We start from the raw sequence: 15,604 nt of genomic DNA on the forward strand, positions 1-15,604 counted from the left end.
GCCGTTCCAATAGTCTGGCAATTAATAATGTGGACTATTAATTAACATTGCTAACATGTATTCTTTTGCAAATTATTAGAACTGGGTTCCACTATCAGAGCTCACCAATTTTAGAAAACTATGTCGCGAAAATGCACATGTAAAATGCAATGTTATCTAATGATCTAATTTTGACGTGACAACGTCTTAAATTAGGTTGCGGCTCGGAGTCACTCATGAAAAAGTGTAACGCCCGGTAACGTTACGATGCCCGTCCAGTGGGTCCGCCGCACGGGATAAAGCAGATAACTGTGGGTCCGCCGCACGGGATAAAGCAGACAACTATGTTTATTCGTGAAAATGTGGAGTGCTTAGATTCGTCATTTACAACAACTACAACAATAAAGGTAAATAATTGTACACTGATATTTCATTATCGTAAACTATGATTGATTGATTAATTGTTAGATTGACACAAAAGTTGAGAAACTGAGTTTATAGGTTATGTCATACTATTGACAAATGTTGATAGTGTTAAGTAAATTATTAGTTTAAATCATTCTGCAATCAATCGTAATTCAGTCGATTGAGAAGAAACAGCGCGTATTGCTAGTCAAACATTTAAAATAACAAATTATAACCTCTAACCTGTCATAACAGTGCGACCAAACAAACGAACTAAACCGACCAATCACCACGCGCGGAGTTAGAATTTAACTGTGTTTAGCAAGAATTTCAAATTCCAATTTTAGTAAATGTTTTATTCAACTTTACCATTTACAATAACAAATTTTAATTAATTTCAAATTATGTACAATGTTTTAGTAAACAAAATATATTTCTATAGTTAAAAATTTGTGCAATTCTTATTTTCATTCAATTCCTTGTTCCTATTGTGCAATTTAATAATATTCATATCAATAAATATTCTACCGAGAAAAAGACGTTGTCACGTAAAATCTTCGCCCGTAAAACCGACTTTACAGGCAACCATAATTTTTTTTTAGTCACAAGTTACATAAAAAACCCTTTAAAAATTCTTAGTTATCACGAGCTACATTAATTTGTTAGTTTAACTGAATCAGATAATACTTCTTTCCGTTGCTAATTTGGCTTTTCCATTTTTTTTAAACGTTGCTTAATTTCTACGCAAACACGCAACAAATTCCAGTTGTCAGCATTGTAATGTTACACGGTAATCAAATGAAGATTTAAAACTTGCTCTTTGTTTGAGCACCATCCCAGCCAGCGTAAGAGACGAAACTCAACTACTAAACTGATACAATAAAAATAGTACTATGTAAAAATAGTATATATATATATATGTGCTAGTTCACCAGTTGTATTTCAAATCTTTGCTTGAAAACGATTCAGGTAAAGATTTGAAATAAAACTGATGAACTAGTAGGCCTAAACATTTTTTTAAAATTTACACACGATTTAACGAGTAATAATTTAATATTTAAGTACGTTTTAAAGATTTTTTTTAATATGATCTTTACTAGCTACAAAAAAGTTTCTTTAAGGAATACTAATATAGTTGAAATAACTAACAACTCAAAGTAATTCGATTGATCTTAATGTAACTTTAAATACATTTTTTTATTTTACCACTAGTATCGATCAAATAATGGCTGGAAATTTGTTTCGAGTTAGATATGAAAGTATTTCTAGCTAGCCTAGGTTAGAGGTTTGGGTTCCAAAACTTTTCGACTGGATTGCCATTACATTTTCACGTTGTAAATCATGTTTCGTGGAGCATTTTCAAATGAAGATGCCATAAGTCCCTGTCTCAGTAAATGCTTGACACGCAGTTCTGACTGATGCCCTATTGGTTTCTTATCTTGTTCAATAGCTTCGATTCGAATGTATATGTCTACAATGAACTGCGGAAATAGTTTTTGAGAGATGAATGTGAATAAATTAAAAGCGTTTCAATTTACGCTGTTTTGTTTTTTTATAAAAATCTTGTTTCTCAACCCACAATGTTTCATACTGTAAATGTTTTGTAACTATTTAATTTAATAAAAAAAACATCATTAAATGCTTTCTTTTACGAAGAACTTTCTGTATTGTTTTGTTTGTGTTAATTTAATTAAACATTAATTTTTTATCTTTGTGTTTTTTACTATTAGCCTATTTTACATTATTTAGTTCTGAAATAAATTCTCTAAAAGTTTAGGTTAACAAGTTTGCGTGTTTACTGCCGATTTAATGAAGTTAATGTACTTCAAATCTAAACAAAGCATGTTTTTCGAGACCGAATTTAGCACATTTTGTCCGATATCTCAGAATTGGGTGGTCTTTCAGGTCTGGGACGTATTTTATTCAATATTATCATCTTTATCCCATTATTTCCGTCCTGCCCTAGAAAATCGGGCGAAATCTTTGTCTAGCTCGCTAACAAACCGTTTCCGGACATTTCCTTATATGAACTGTTTTCATTATTTTTATGAGATGAAACCATCTGAGAAGTCTTTCGGGTTACTCGTGGGACACCCTGTATAGAAAAGTTAGAGAGTAACTTTGATTTTGATATTTGCATTACTGTGCTGACCAAGGGTATACTAATACATATTTAATATTTGCTAAAAAGTACAGTTAAAAGTACATTTTTTGGGTTACTCGTGGAGCACCCATGTTTAATGAGTGTTATAAAACTCACCTTGAACCGTTATAAATTGATTGATATACGTTGATATAATTTATTGGACACCAAAAAAGAGTTCCAGTGCGAACGTTGCCAGAAGGCATTCAATCATTTATTTAATACAAAAGTTGTTAAAAACCCATTTCTTGGACTATGTACAACAGTAGAACAAAACATGGAACGTAGGTCTCATAATAGTAGCTTGTTGAGAAATCTTAGAAAGAAATCTTAAGAAGTAGTGAAAATTAGGTGTTGATAACGAAAAATTATATTCGTATTAAACGCTTGGATACTACATTATGTTTACCACAGACTAACTATAGCTTTGATACTCTGTGGGTTTAATAATCAATGCAATCTAAGGCAGTAGTAAGTCAGATATGTGCTCTCATGAAAACGCAATAGTTACAGATAGGCCAAGTGTTGTGTGCGCGCGGCCGAGGCTGTACTAGTCATCCACGTAACATTGACCCCACCTACTCGCTATCATTCTGTGATTGATTTAAAAGAACGGAACTACCGGAACAACTTTTATTAGATTATAACCACTGGAAAACACAAAGAGGTAGGATATATTTCAATTATTCTTGCATCGGGAAATACCGAAGGGATGGGCTCTAAGGAAGTGTCCCTCTCCCCCGCCCGCTTGGCAAATCCGTTGAAGGAACGTGATAACATTAAGATGACCGCGAGTTTATAACATGGTCTTGGAGACCCGCTAACTTAATTGACTTCGAATTGATCGGGCCCCTATTGACATGGTTAGCTTGTTTATGACTAGACTCTATCCGCTGAAGAAATAGCTACCTTTTGATTACTGGGCAATTTATAGCGTACTTCCTAGACTTTTTGAGCAAATTTATTTGTGTCTCATTGAATTTTAACTGTTTTAAAAATATTTATTTATTCCAAAATCTGGGAGAAGGGGATACATACCGATGTTTTCAAAAGGTTATCACTGCTGCCTTCGTGTGTTTAAATTATGTTATTTCACAACTTAATTTGGGTTTTGTGTTTCCAGTTGATAATCATTATTTCTACGCATTTGAGAAAGTATGAAACTGTATTCCCTTATTTAATTCATACTTGGCTCTTACATACTAATTAATAAGATATAATGGTAAGTGGGTGCGAACAGCAGTCGTAGGCAGAAGTTACAAGTTTCAAGATCGATATAGTGATGTGGGTTGACTCGGCACATCTCGGCGCGGCTCGGTCCAGCATCCGAATGGATCAATGATGGCGGCAGCCAGCAGACGGACCGCTCGTCATAGTTCGCCTTCTCCATCCCCTGTAAGTGTAAAACCTACCACTTAGAGCCCCAATTAATAACACTGCGATTCCATTGGTTAAGATTAATTTGGCAATACGTACATAGTAAATAGAGTGGGGTCAGTATGCGTTTCTCAAAAGTTCAGCTTCACTTTTTTTAACTTCACAGTAGTTGAAGGGGTCTATTATAATTTATTGATAAACCCGTGGCAATATACGAATAATAATAATGAAAGTAAACCAATGGTAAAATGTCATCCAGAAATTCAAAATATCACATTTTGAGTCAACATAGAAAGATATTTCTTTCACCCTTAATTGGTTCTATCACGTTTAAGATCTGCTACTGGGAATACAGCTTCGGTTAAATACACCAATAAATATTACATGTTTGAATCTGTATTGTTTTATCGCATGAGGTAACTGACAATACTTGTATAACGTGTGTAGCCTTCTTATTAATTATGTAGTTTCCGGCACAGTTAGAACAGCTTTATTTTTATAAAGCCTTATAAGATATCAATGTAATTTGTATAAATGGTATATAACAATTTAGTTTTCAAAAACTTTATTTTCTGTCCTTATTTATGTCATAACCTAGATTAAAATGTTGTACCAAAGTGTAAACAAACTTTTAGATAATTTAATTGTCTGTGAAATAATTCAGAGAAAATTTCATATATTATGATTCGCAGAAATCCAAGGAAGTTTTATAAGGAGAGAATAGTTTTTAAAGTTTCCCAGAAAATTTTAGAAATTTGGAAAATAATTATAATAATACGACACGACCGTAATGCAAAGTGAACTGAAACTTAACAGCTGTTGACACTCAGCTGAAGTTCATCAAAGAGACTAAAGCATTTGTTTACATTTTAATTTAAGAAAATATTATAAATGCAGTGCTTAATCAGTAGTGAAATGCACGTTGCAAAGACGGAGTTACTATCTAAAGTTTACATCAATAATGAATAAACCATGTAATGTATAGGAAATACTATTTAAACGCTGTTATAAAATCCATAATGGTCAAAGCTGTGAATGTTTGCACGTAAGGTACCCAAAGTGAGTGGCTCACTTGATATCGTGTATGGCATGTTTACTGTAGCTTACTAAAGAAGTATCAAAGGGATAGCACATTCTCCCCCTTTCAGCGGAAGCAGAACACAAGCATCGGAATTATATGAATTTTGAACTGAGTATGCTTTCTATTCTAAGTTGGATCTCTCGAATCCCAAATATGTATTTTTTTAGTGCAACAACATAAACTCAATTGTGGATTCTTAAAACTAATAGACCGGAAGTGAACGACCGGACATATTTGGACGCAATAACTTCTTAGTCGTACGATATATTTTCTTTATTGAGACAAAAAGCCAAACTCTCCAAACTCTAAGTATGGTAGGCTACTTGAAATATCTTAGACTGGAGGTAGGTAACAAGTGCTGGTGTGGACGCTTTTTAACCCAAGTAGATAATGTAAACCAACATGTATTTTTTCTTGATCAGGAGAACATCAACTGTGATACCGTAAACAAATTAAACCGGGGGGTTAATTTAAACTACCGGAACTGATTACGTTATATATCGGGAAAAAGGACAAAGTATAATTATAGCACTTAAAATATCTTGGACACACAAATAATTTAAACATATAGAAGTTAACACTTTTGGATTAAATTAGGCTTTCGAGAATAATATTTATGTATTTTTGCATACAACAAAACACAAAATAGAACCAGTCAAACTAATTGTATATAACTTTTGATTCTCTTACCATTAGATACTGAAATAATACGTACTACCTAATCAAAAAATATCATACCGCTTCTTCATAAATGTTTTCACTGAGAAGGCCCTTAGATTTTGAGAATTGCGAATTTTGAGGACGGTAAAGTTTTTTTGAACACTTCATTTGGAAAAATAATGGTAACATCTATGTTTCACAATACAATTTTAACTAACATTAAACAGCTGTTGACACTTTTAAACTTTCTTTAATTTTTTAACTGAAGTTCGGGGCTGAATTTTTTTTAACATTTTAATTTTGTGGAATATTAAGTACCTACTTTAGTAGTGGAATGCGGGTAACAGAGACTAAGTTACCCTATAACTTTCATTCCAGATTGCACTAATGAAGAATCAAGCATGTCTAATGCATTGGAAATAGGCTACTTTGTTTAATGGATATTTTTGGTATCAGTAAACTAATGTTATAAAACCCACAGTGAATCTTTGCACACAAGTTAATTATTAAAACTAGTTTGCTTCTTTGACTTTGTGATACGGCAACATACAGTGACTTAAAGAAAAACAGCGGAATGAACACTATCATGCCTCAACAAGCCATTCTTTCTCAGAACTGTAGGTCCGAACACTGCAAGGCTTCTATAACGCAAAACCCATTAAATATAATTACTTTGAAATGTCGTATCGCCTTTGTAATGATTTCCACCTTATATCGGGAGTAGATATTTAGGACTTTTCAGTATTAAGTATGTATATTTATTTATAGGAACAATAAGGCAAACTACTTTACACTCAAAATATCTAAGACCGAATAAAAATTGCAAGAATCGGAAGTAGGTTTCCGATACAGTAGGATATACTGTCTTGAGCAAAACAATAAGGCAAATTCAAATTTGATACCGTAAATACATTAAGCTAGAAGTTAATCTAAACGTTATGAGAAGACACTTTTTGACAGCAGTAGATTTCCGAGACCAACATCCTAACCAATACCTACTATACATGTAAGTGCGAAAGTGAGTTCGGTCTCGAAAGTGACGAAAAATCCAATCTTGGTTTTTAAAGGTGTATTACAGCAGACAAATATTATTAATTGAAAGCGCTTCTTAAAATGCAATCGACTGTTCCGTGTAAACATACTTTTCTGACCGTACAAACATGTGTTTAATTAATCTATCCACTATTTTAAATTTTTTACATTTATAGTTTTGAAAGCATAGATTACGTTTGATAGCACCTACTATTAGAAACAAATACTATACTATTTTATTACTACAGAAAGCACCTGTTCAACTGTTCTGTGTAAACATTATTTTTTATTTTTGTATATATATATATACGAAAAGAATTGCAAAATGTGTTACTAAGCACTAACGCCAAAAATGGTTGGACGAATTTGGCTTAATTGTTTTTGTTAAATATTCGTTGAAATCCGAGAAGAGTTTATAAGAAGAGAAAAATAAGAAAAATTATATAGAATTTGTTGGATTTCTAAAAACATTTTCTGATTCATAATCCATATTTAATTGACACTAAACAACCGTTGTCACCTTCAGAAGAAGTTCAACAAATAGCCTGAAACATCTGTTTACACTATAAATCCTAATCCTAATATTATAAATGTGAAAATAAGTTTGTTTGTTACGTATTCACGCGTAAAATATTCAATCGATTGCGCTGAAATTTTACATGGACATTCCTATGGTCCCTAGTATGAATTGGCCTATTGTTATTTTGATAATCCCTCCGGGTTACGCCCCACTGGTCTTTACTGTAGCAAAAAGTATGCTCCTCAGACTTGTATTGTTTTCTTGATTGGCGAAACAAGAAAAACTCAAAACTTGCGTCGAAAATATAATTTAATTAAACCAGAAGTGCTCATACGTTCAAAGCCTAAGAAATTGCGTGAAAAACCTCGGGTAACTGCTAGTATTTCATAAAATATTAAGTGTACTGTCCTTGAGCAGTAGTATAATGCAGATAGCAAATACAAAGTTAATATCTAACTTTTACTCCAGACCACCAGTGAAGAATTTAAAACATCTAATGCATTGTAATGTTATTTAAACTTTGATATAAAAGAAACCTTATTGAACAAAAACGTGGATGTTTTCACATACGGTACTCCAAATTGGTGGGCTCCCTTGACATTGTGGTATGGCATTCTAAGAGTGGGGAAAAACAGAGAAATTAATACTAACATGTCTCAACGATCCATTCTTACCCAGACTATAGTCTAGAAAACAACAAGTCATCACAACATAAAACCTTATAATGTAATAAGAATTTACCCCTTATACCGGAATTAGATAGGGTTTCACCCTAGCTCGTAATAGGCCTTCATGGGGAGAAAAAGGCTAACTCAACTATGTCACTCACTGGAAATACCTTAGATCGAAAGTAGATTACAAGAGCCGAAATTATTCACTTTTGACTAAAGTTGTTTCTGAGAGCTACATATGTAGGCTATATAGTTTTATTTATCGAGAGAATAAGGCAAGTTCACCTGTAGCACCATAAGTGATTTTATATTGTCGGAAGGAGGCACCTTTTAACCGAAGCAATCTTTTCAGACTTGCGTATGTAGGTGCTTTTTCTTCGTAAGTACAACGAGGTAAACTCTACCATGGCACTGGAAATGTCTTGGACCGCAAGTACATAGTAAAGATTGAGGTAAACGCCTTTTTACCGAAGAAGTTTTGAGACCTATAAATTTGCAATTTTGATCAGAACAACAAGGTAGACTTAGTTGTGGTGTTGGAAATATAATAATCCTGCATATGCAAAACACGACATAATAGTCAGGCTAAAATCTGATACGCTTAAGCATGAACACTAAAATAATATGTACATGATGTATGCTACTTATATTTCAAGAATGTAATGGAACTCCTAATCAAAATCATCATAAGTGATTTTACTAATTACTATACGGACTTCGATTTTGAACATAGCGCGTAGAAGCCGATAGTAACAGGTAGTTGTATCTAAAAATGGCTTTAGTTTTGATAAATCAGTTGTTTAATTACAAAATTTGCAGAGACAAACAATTCTTTTCTTTCTCTGTCAAACTTACACATTCCTCTTCAACATAAGATCCAAAAATACCACACATCCTCATATCCAACATTTTATCCACACTATAAACGAAGTTTCTTGTGATGTTTAAAGAGATTTCCCTTTATATTATACCCTTTTCCACTGATTAGACTTCCTGTTTTGTTCTTTGTATTATCTGTAGACATTTATTTCTCTATTTACTTGATTGTTTCAACTTCAAAATCGTTGATAAATTTGAGTTCAGCATCACAGATTAACTGTCAGTAGCCAGTCTCATCACTCGAGTTGTTTTTCTCCGTGTTGGCAATGCTTCTTTCAAGATCTCTCACCCACTGAACCAAATGAACTAAGGACAATTAGATTATTTGAGTTTAAATAATTTGAGCCAGACTTTAGTTTTACACACAACGTCTTCAGTAATTTGTGCAGTTATAAGTGCATTATAATTTGATAGAGGTCTTGTTTAGACAAATCATTTCGGTTTATTTTTGCATTATGTTTTGATTGCTCATATGACTTGGGACATCTCTTTATTCTGGAATAGCACGGGATTTGAAGAGATGTAGACCAGCAGCTTTAAAACCACTCACAATATTTTCCCGCGTTAGGTCAAATTGGATTATAGACGTGAGGAAAGATGAGTTTGGGTGTACTGCTCTTTCCTTTTGTGAATATAGACATAATTCAAAGCACACTGATCCCAAAAATTTCAAAACGTAAAACATGTTTCCAAGCATTTGAAGTTCATGCGTAGTGTTAACAGACACAATATATTATGATGTCATTCTTATCAGGAACATCACAAATACTATTAGTCGAAATGGGATTTAACCTTGTTAAAAATGATAAGACACTTTCCCGCTGTCTAAAAGTTAGAACAGCGTTTCATAAGTTCAACAAAGTAATCTGTTGTCGTACATCCTTTTGGAGCCATCAGTACAGATGTTCCAGGGAGTAAATTCATTCCGATGCAGGATTTTTTGTACTCAGGAAAATGAATTCAGTTACCCAATTGCATTTCCACATTATGTCACACTCCCCAAGTGTTTATATTTTTCCTTACAATTTGAATACGTTTTTATCCCTTTCAACCTAGATAATTTTATACGTTATTTTCTATACCTTCTAAAAGAACTTCAGAATCTCTTCGTAGCTAAAACAATACAACCTTTTTTTGTCCATATTGAACTGTAAATTTGTTGTCCTATCAAAGATGAATTTAGTAGGCTATAACATTTTGCCAGTTGTTCAAAACTATTTTAAAATACAAAGTGATAGAGTTTTTATATCATATATACGTATCATTTTTATGAATGGTTCAAATTAAATACATAGAAAAAAATTATCAAAACAGCTAAATCTATCAAATTTTAAAATTAAACAACCTACGAAAAAATGAAATGTTTTTATGGTGATAGTATTATTATTAGAGAAAGGACCAAGTTACAATGAAATATAAAATAGTCATTCCTTTATTTAACTTATTATTCCTAGTTGCCTTAAGAGGTTAAATGCTTTAAAAAGCTTGAGAACTCACCATTTTGCATTTAGATTTAAAAATGCCCCTTCTTACCGGGGTGTTATTCTCCCCAGACCCCCGCAGTAGTCATGTCACCCCTAAACTGTGCCTACTCAAAAAAAAAATCCTGGAGCCGCTCCTGATTGCTAACCCATTACACGTATTACCAACAAGCAAGTTTAACATCATTCAAGTAATTCTACTACAAGGAGTTGCTTGGTTAATAATCTATTATCAATCAATTCAGGATTAAAATAGCATCAATAAGAATAGTGCGGTTAATTTTTTAAGTGAGAGAATACAAATAAGTAAAAGTAATTAGCTTACCTACAATATTTCACAACTCTGTACCGTCTAATTTCAGTGGAGCGCATGAAAAAATTGTAGCCACAGCTCATTAGGAAGCTACCCCCTCAAATAATGGACTTTTCCACTCTAGCTGAGTGGCAGCAAGGGCTTTCTCACGCATTCTGTGTTGTACTAAAACCACATGAAATATAAAAACTTGGCCATATTATACCAGCATGGTCATTATTAGGCATATCATCAAACAACTTATATAGGATGGTACCTCATACGTACCTTGTCACAGTACCAAACCACCGATAGTGAAGTATAACTTTTTGGAAGTATCGTTAATTCTAACGCTCGCTTAAAAACTCATATAAGGGACCTGTACTGTACGAATTATTAATATGCCAACTTTCATTGGCATCAAAAATTACGCTACTTATAGTATTCGCTCATATTTTCGCTGCAATAGTGTATTTTTAACTTTGCTAAGTCACGTTTTGAACCATCAGAAGTAACGAAAAACTCACCAGAAGAATATTTGTTGGAAAAAAATCGTCAAGATATCAAAATTTTGAATAACATCTTCAATTAAAGCTGTATATATATATTCGGTGCTGAAGTATGGTCGGGGAGAAAAGTAAAAAAAAGGCATAGGAGGTCCAAACCCATCACAGTCGAACTCTAGTTTCCCTTTGCAGCGGCGACGTTGACAAGAATTGTTTGCTAAGCCGGTATACTTGCCAGCTCGAGTATCATGAGACTAGTGATCTGTTGGTGAACCCTGTGAACTGAATTCCTTCAAAAATTAAGTTTAAGTAGCTATGTCATTATTTTATTTCTAATGTGTATATTCTGCAACCAACAAATTAATGTAAGCGTTTTTTTTTTAACAGATTCATAGAACTATAAACGATACAGACGTCTTGGATCCTCTTGTAGATGCATACAATGACCAAGCTCTACCAGTCCCAATCCAGACGTTCCTATGGCAACAGATCAGGTAAGGTCGTTCTCTCACCTATTATATGGGCATTCGCACATTGTTAAAAAAATCTATCATAAAAGTAACAAAAATAATGTGCCATTTATAGTGGTTCCAGAAGTACTGTAATAAGTCTAATAAAACATACGTTTGACATACGTTAAGTATATGTCCAGATCTTTAGTAGTAAATTGCTCTTTTTTATTTTGAAGACCATTCATAATGTTAGGGTTTTTTTAACTTTGCTTAAATTCAACTAAAAGATAAAAAATATTAATTCAATCAAAAATACCATAAGTAATAATAACAATACAATAGAGTGCTAGAACTTGTTAAAACTCCTCTCAGGAAATAATGTGTAGTTACATATTTAATACTTTAATTGTCCAGTTACCAAGTATACAGATTCACTGTGATTGTATTTGGATAAACAACAAACCAACATAATGCACTAAACAAGTATATGATCTTGTGTAGTGTTCTGGTGAAAAGCTTTAATTTAATGTGTGGGCCACAAATTTGCCACACATTATTTGTATAACATTCTTGTTTTTGCAACGTCCTTCTACGTATTTAAATACCGAGTATATTTAATAACTTAGATAATTTTTACGTCTTGTAAAACACCTCAACATCAATATTTTTACCTAAAGTAAAATGCTTTGAATAACAGTAACTTTTTTTATCCCTACTCTAGATTTTCTCGCCAAACTTTACTCTTGGGTCTATAAAGACTCTAAAATAGTTCCGCATTACAAATTTTCCTCAATGATTAAAACTGATCGTGGTTTAGCAGATAAGGGGCAGGGAAGCCGACAAAACATTATTGATGTGAATAATGGAATTATATTTTGTTTTCTTTATGGAATGTGAAAAACTAAAATAACTTAAGGACATTTTTAATGGACTTACATTTTCCACTAAATGTCAGCTGCATCACCGTGCAGCGCCATCCAATTTCAGCCTAGACTCTGGCTAAGGTCTACTCACACACATCAGTTGAGTCACAGTTCCGTCACAGTTCAGTCTCAGTTCAGTCACAGTTCCGTCCGGAATTCGTCAGTCAACTGTCCGTCAGTTGGCTTCAGTCAGTCGTCAGTCACTTTATACAGTGATCTTACAGTCAAGCTTATTTTATCATGAATGAATTAAATTGGATAGTATATAATTACCTCAATGGCTGATTTTACTGTAGTAGAGTTAGCTGCAATAGCGATAGCCTTAGATGACGAGGAGATTGAAAATAAGAGAAAAAAAGCGAAGGATATGGGTTAATGATTTATGGAAGAAGAGGGAAAGTCAGGGAGAGTTCATCACGTTATTCAAGGGACTAATGGACGATGAAAACTAAGTTCTTTAAATATTTTATGATGACTAGTGAAACATTTCATATTTTACTCGGTAAAGTGGAAGTGCTTTTAAGGAAACAAGACACTCACTGGAGGAAATCAGTGACACCCAAGGAACGACTAGCTGTAAGTTTAAGGTGAGTAAAACGTAACAATAATTTTAAGAATATTTGTTTTATTGAAACACAATTAATGAAGTCATAATTAAATTAAACTTTAACAGCATTATAAACCAACAGCTGAAATACCACAAATTAAACGTTTTTTAGCCAAACTTCTTAAGTAAAAGTTTGAAAGTAGTTTTGCAGAAATGTTTCATTCTCCAGTTGCGCCAGTAGCAGTATCATCCATGTAGATGGAGTCATTCGACTGTGATTGCACTGTTGAAGGAGAAGGCGTTGAAGAGGGTTGAAGATTTATAGAACTACCGGGAATGTCATACGGTTGTAGTTGTCCGGTGAGTGTTTTCAATTCATATTTTTGAACAACGCTAAAGATTTCTGATTTGGCCAGATGCCAATTATACGGCGAAAGAGTTTTTAATGGTGGTGCCATTGCTTTTAAGAAAATATCGACTGGGTGATCCGCTGGTTTAGGTTTTTCTTTATCTTTGATGATAAAATCCATCAATTTGGAAGAGGCACTTTCTTCGGTGTTGGTGTTCGTTATTTTCTTCACGGTTTTCACACAAGGCTTTGGAGGTAGTTGAAATGTTGATGTTGTGTGTGTCTGTATGGTTGGTGTTGGCACTTGTTCCTTGGTACTTTCATTCCTCAATATCTCTATAGTCTGGACATCGTCATCAGTTATATTAGTTGTATCTTCGAGCTGCTCCTCCTGTGCGTCACTAGTTTGGTCTTCAATACTGAAACTACTCAAAGTTTCCCTTTCATCCAAATACTTTTGTAGGAAGCTCAATTGGTTTGAATATTTGTATAGCTTAATCTTCTTTGCTGCTTGTCCACTTTTCGTTGCAGTTCTTTTCATAGATTTCCTGTAGGTATCTCTAATATTATTCCACCTGGCTTTGCATGTTCCTCCTGAAATGTAAAGAACCTATTTAGTGTTATAGTTTAAGCTAAAATAAATAGTAGCATACAGTCCGCAACAGCTAGAGGAAGCGCGATAAGTAAAAGAAGTCCCTTCCACATTTCCCTTATTATACGCAGGTACCCTAAGACCTAGGTCCGGAACGAATTTGTTTTCGTTTTGGGGTCCCAAGAAGGCCAAAATACCATTAGTTCAAGCTGTTATATATTGTGTAAATGGTTTCATGACAGTTCAAAATTAACACACTTAGACTTAGGTTATGACTTTCAGGTACCTGGCTACAGGAGATTCTCTTCAAACTATCTCATTTAGCTACCGCTTGGGACACAGCACAGTATACAAAATTGTTATGGATACCTGTAAGGTAATATGTGAAACCTTACTCCATGAAACGATGCCAAAACCTACTGAAGACACGTGGAAAACTATATCTACAGAATTCTACAAACGATGGAATTTTCCAAATTGTTTAGGATCTATAGATGGAAAACACATCGTCATCATACAAGCACCTCCAAATACTGGATCACAATATTTCAACTATAAGAAGACCTTTTCAGTAGTGCTATTAGCCTTCGTTGACGCCCAGTATAACTTTATCATGGTCGATGTGGGTGCTTACGGAAAAAACAGTGATGGAGGAATCTTCAAGAATTCCAACTTCTATAAGGCTGTTGAACTGGGAAAATTGTATATACCAAGTAATGAAAACTTGCCGCAAACAACCACGAAAGTACCATATGTCATGGTAGGGGACGAGGCATTTCCTCTAAAGACTTATTTAAAGAGGCCTTATTCTAAACAGGATTTGGACAGCGATAAAAAAATTACAACTACAGATTAAGCCGTGCAAGAAGGGTTGTAGAAAATTCTTTTGGAATTTTGTGCCAAAAATTTAGAATTTACAACAGACGGATCCAGGCCGCACCAAATATGCAGACTATATTGTCTTGACAACCTGCATACTACATAATTTCATTAACAAATATGATAAGAACACATACACATATGAAAGAACAGAAGAAATTGAAGTCACTGAACACTCGTCGATGACCAATTTGCCTAGCCAAGGTGGTAATGCAAGAAGGGACGCTTTTGACGTAGGCTAAGAGAAACGTTTAAACGTTATTTCAACTCAGAAGCTGGTAGTGTTCCATGGCAGTGAAGAAAAGGTAGCCGTGAAACCGGCACAATGTAAGCTAAATTGTTTCCCCTGATTCCAAAGATTACATACGCCAATGAAAGTAAGAAACTGTAAAAATGTACCATAACTTGCTTAAGTCATAAATTAATAACATATATAGAAACATTTACTGGTTATGTTTACTTTATGCCTTTAACTTGTATTGTATCAAGCTGAATTTTAATATCTACTGAATAAATAACAACATTTACTTACCATCTAAATTCATTTCAGCGCCTATCTTCTCCCAAATTTCATTCTTCACAGACGAGTCCATGTACTTAGGGTTAGACATATCATACAAAACTATATTTTTGCGAACAGATTCTATCAATTTTTCATCGTTCATCTTGACGATCGTAACAAACAGTCTTTAAAATATAAACGCAACACAGAAATACAACTTTTATATAAAAACGCAATCCTTTAAAATAGCAAACACATCCGTCATGCGACCGTCAGGCGTCCGAACAATCCAAAAATATCGGTGGGAAGAAATCTGAAAATGACTGACGGACGC

At 33.8% G+C, this 15,604-nt stretch overlaps 1 protein-coding gene across 11 annotated transcripts in view; it reads left to right on the forward strand.

Moving 5' to 3' along the window:
* Positions 1-3,848: 3,848 nt before the first annotated feature.
* LOC124360589 (protein unc-80 homolog) overlaps positions 3,849-15,604 on the forward strand; it is a 221,024-nt gene continuing 209,268 nt past the window's right edge. For all 11 annotated transcript variants that reach the window (XM_046814324.1, XM_046814330.1, XM_046814326.1 and 8 more), the window contains exons 1-2: positions 3,849-3,922; positions 11,414-11,520. In XM_046814324.1, the coding sequence (XP_046670280.1) occupies positions 3,866-3,922; positions 11,414-11,520 (164 nt within the window). In that variant the 5' untranslated portion in view covers positions 3,849-3,865. The remainder of the gene's footprint in view (positions 3,923-11,413; positions 11,521-15,604) is intronic.

Source organism: Homalodisca vitripennis, chromosome 4 (assembly GCF_021130785.1).
Source record: "Homalodisca vitripennis isolate AUS2020 chromosome 4, UT_GWSS_2.1, whole genome shotgun sequence".
NCBI classification, from domain to species: Eukaryota; Metazoa; Arthropoda; class Insecta; order Hemiptera; family Cicadellidae; genus Homalodisca; species Homalodisca vitripennis.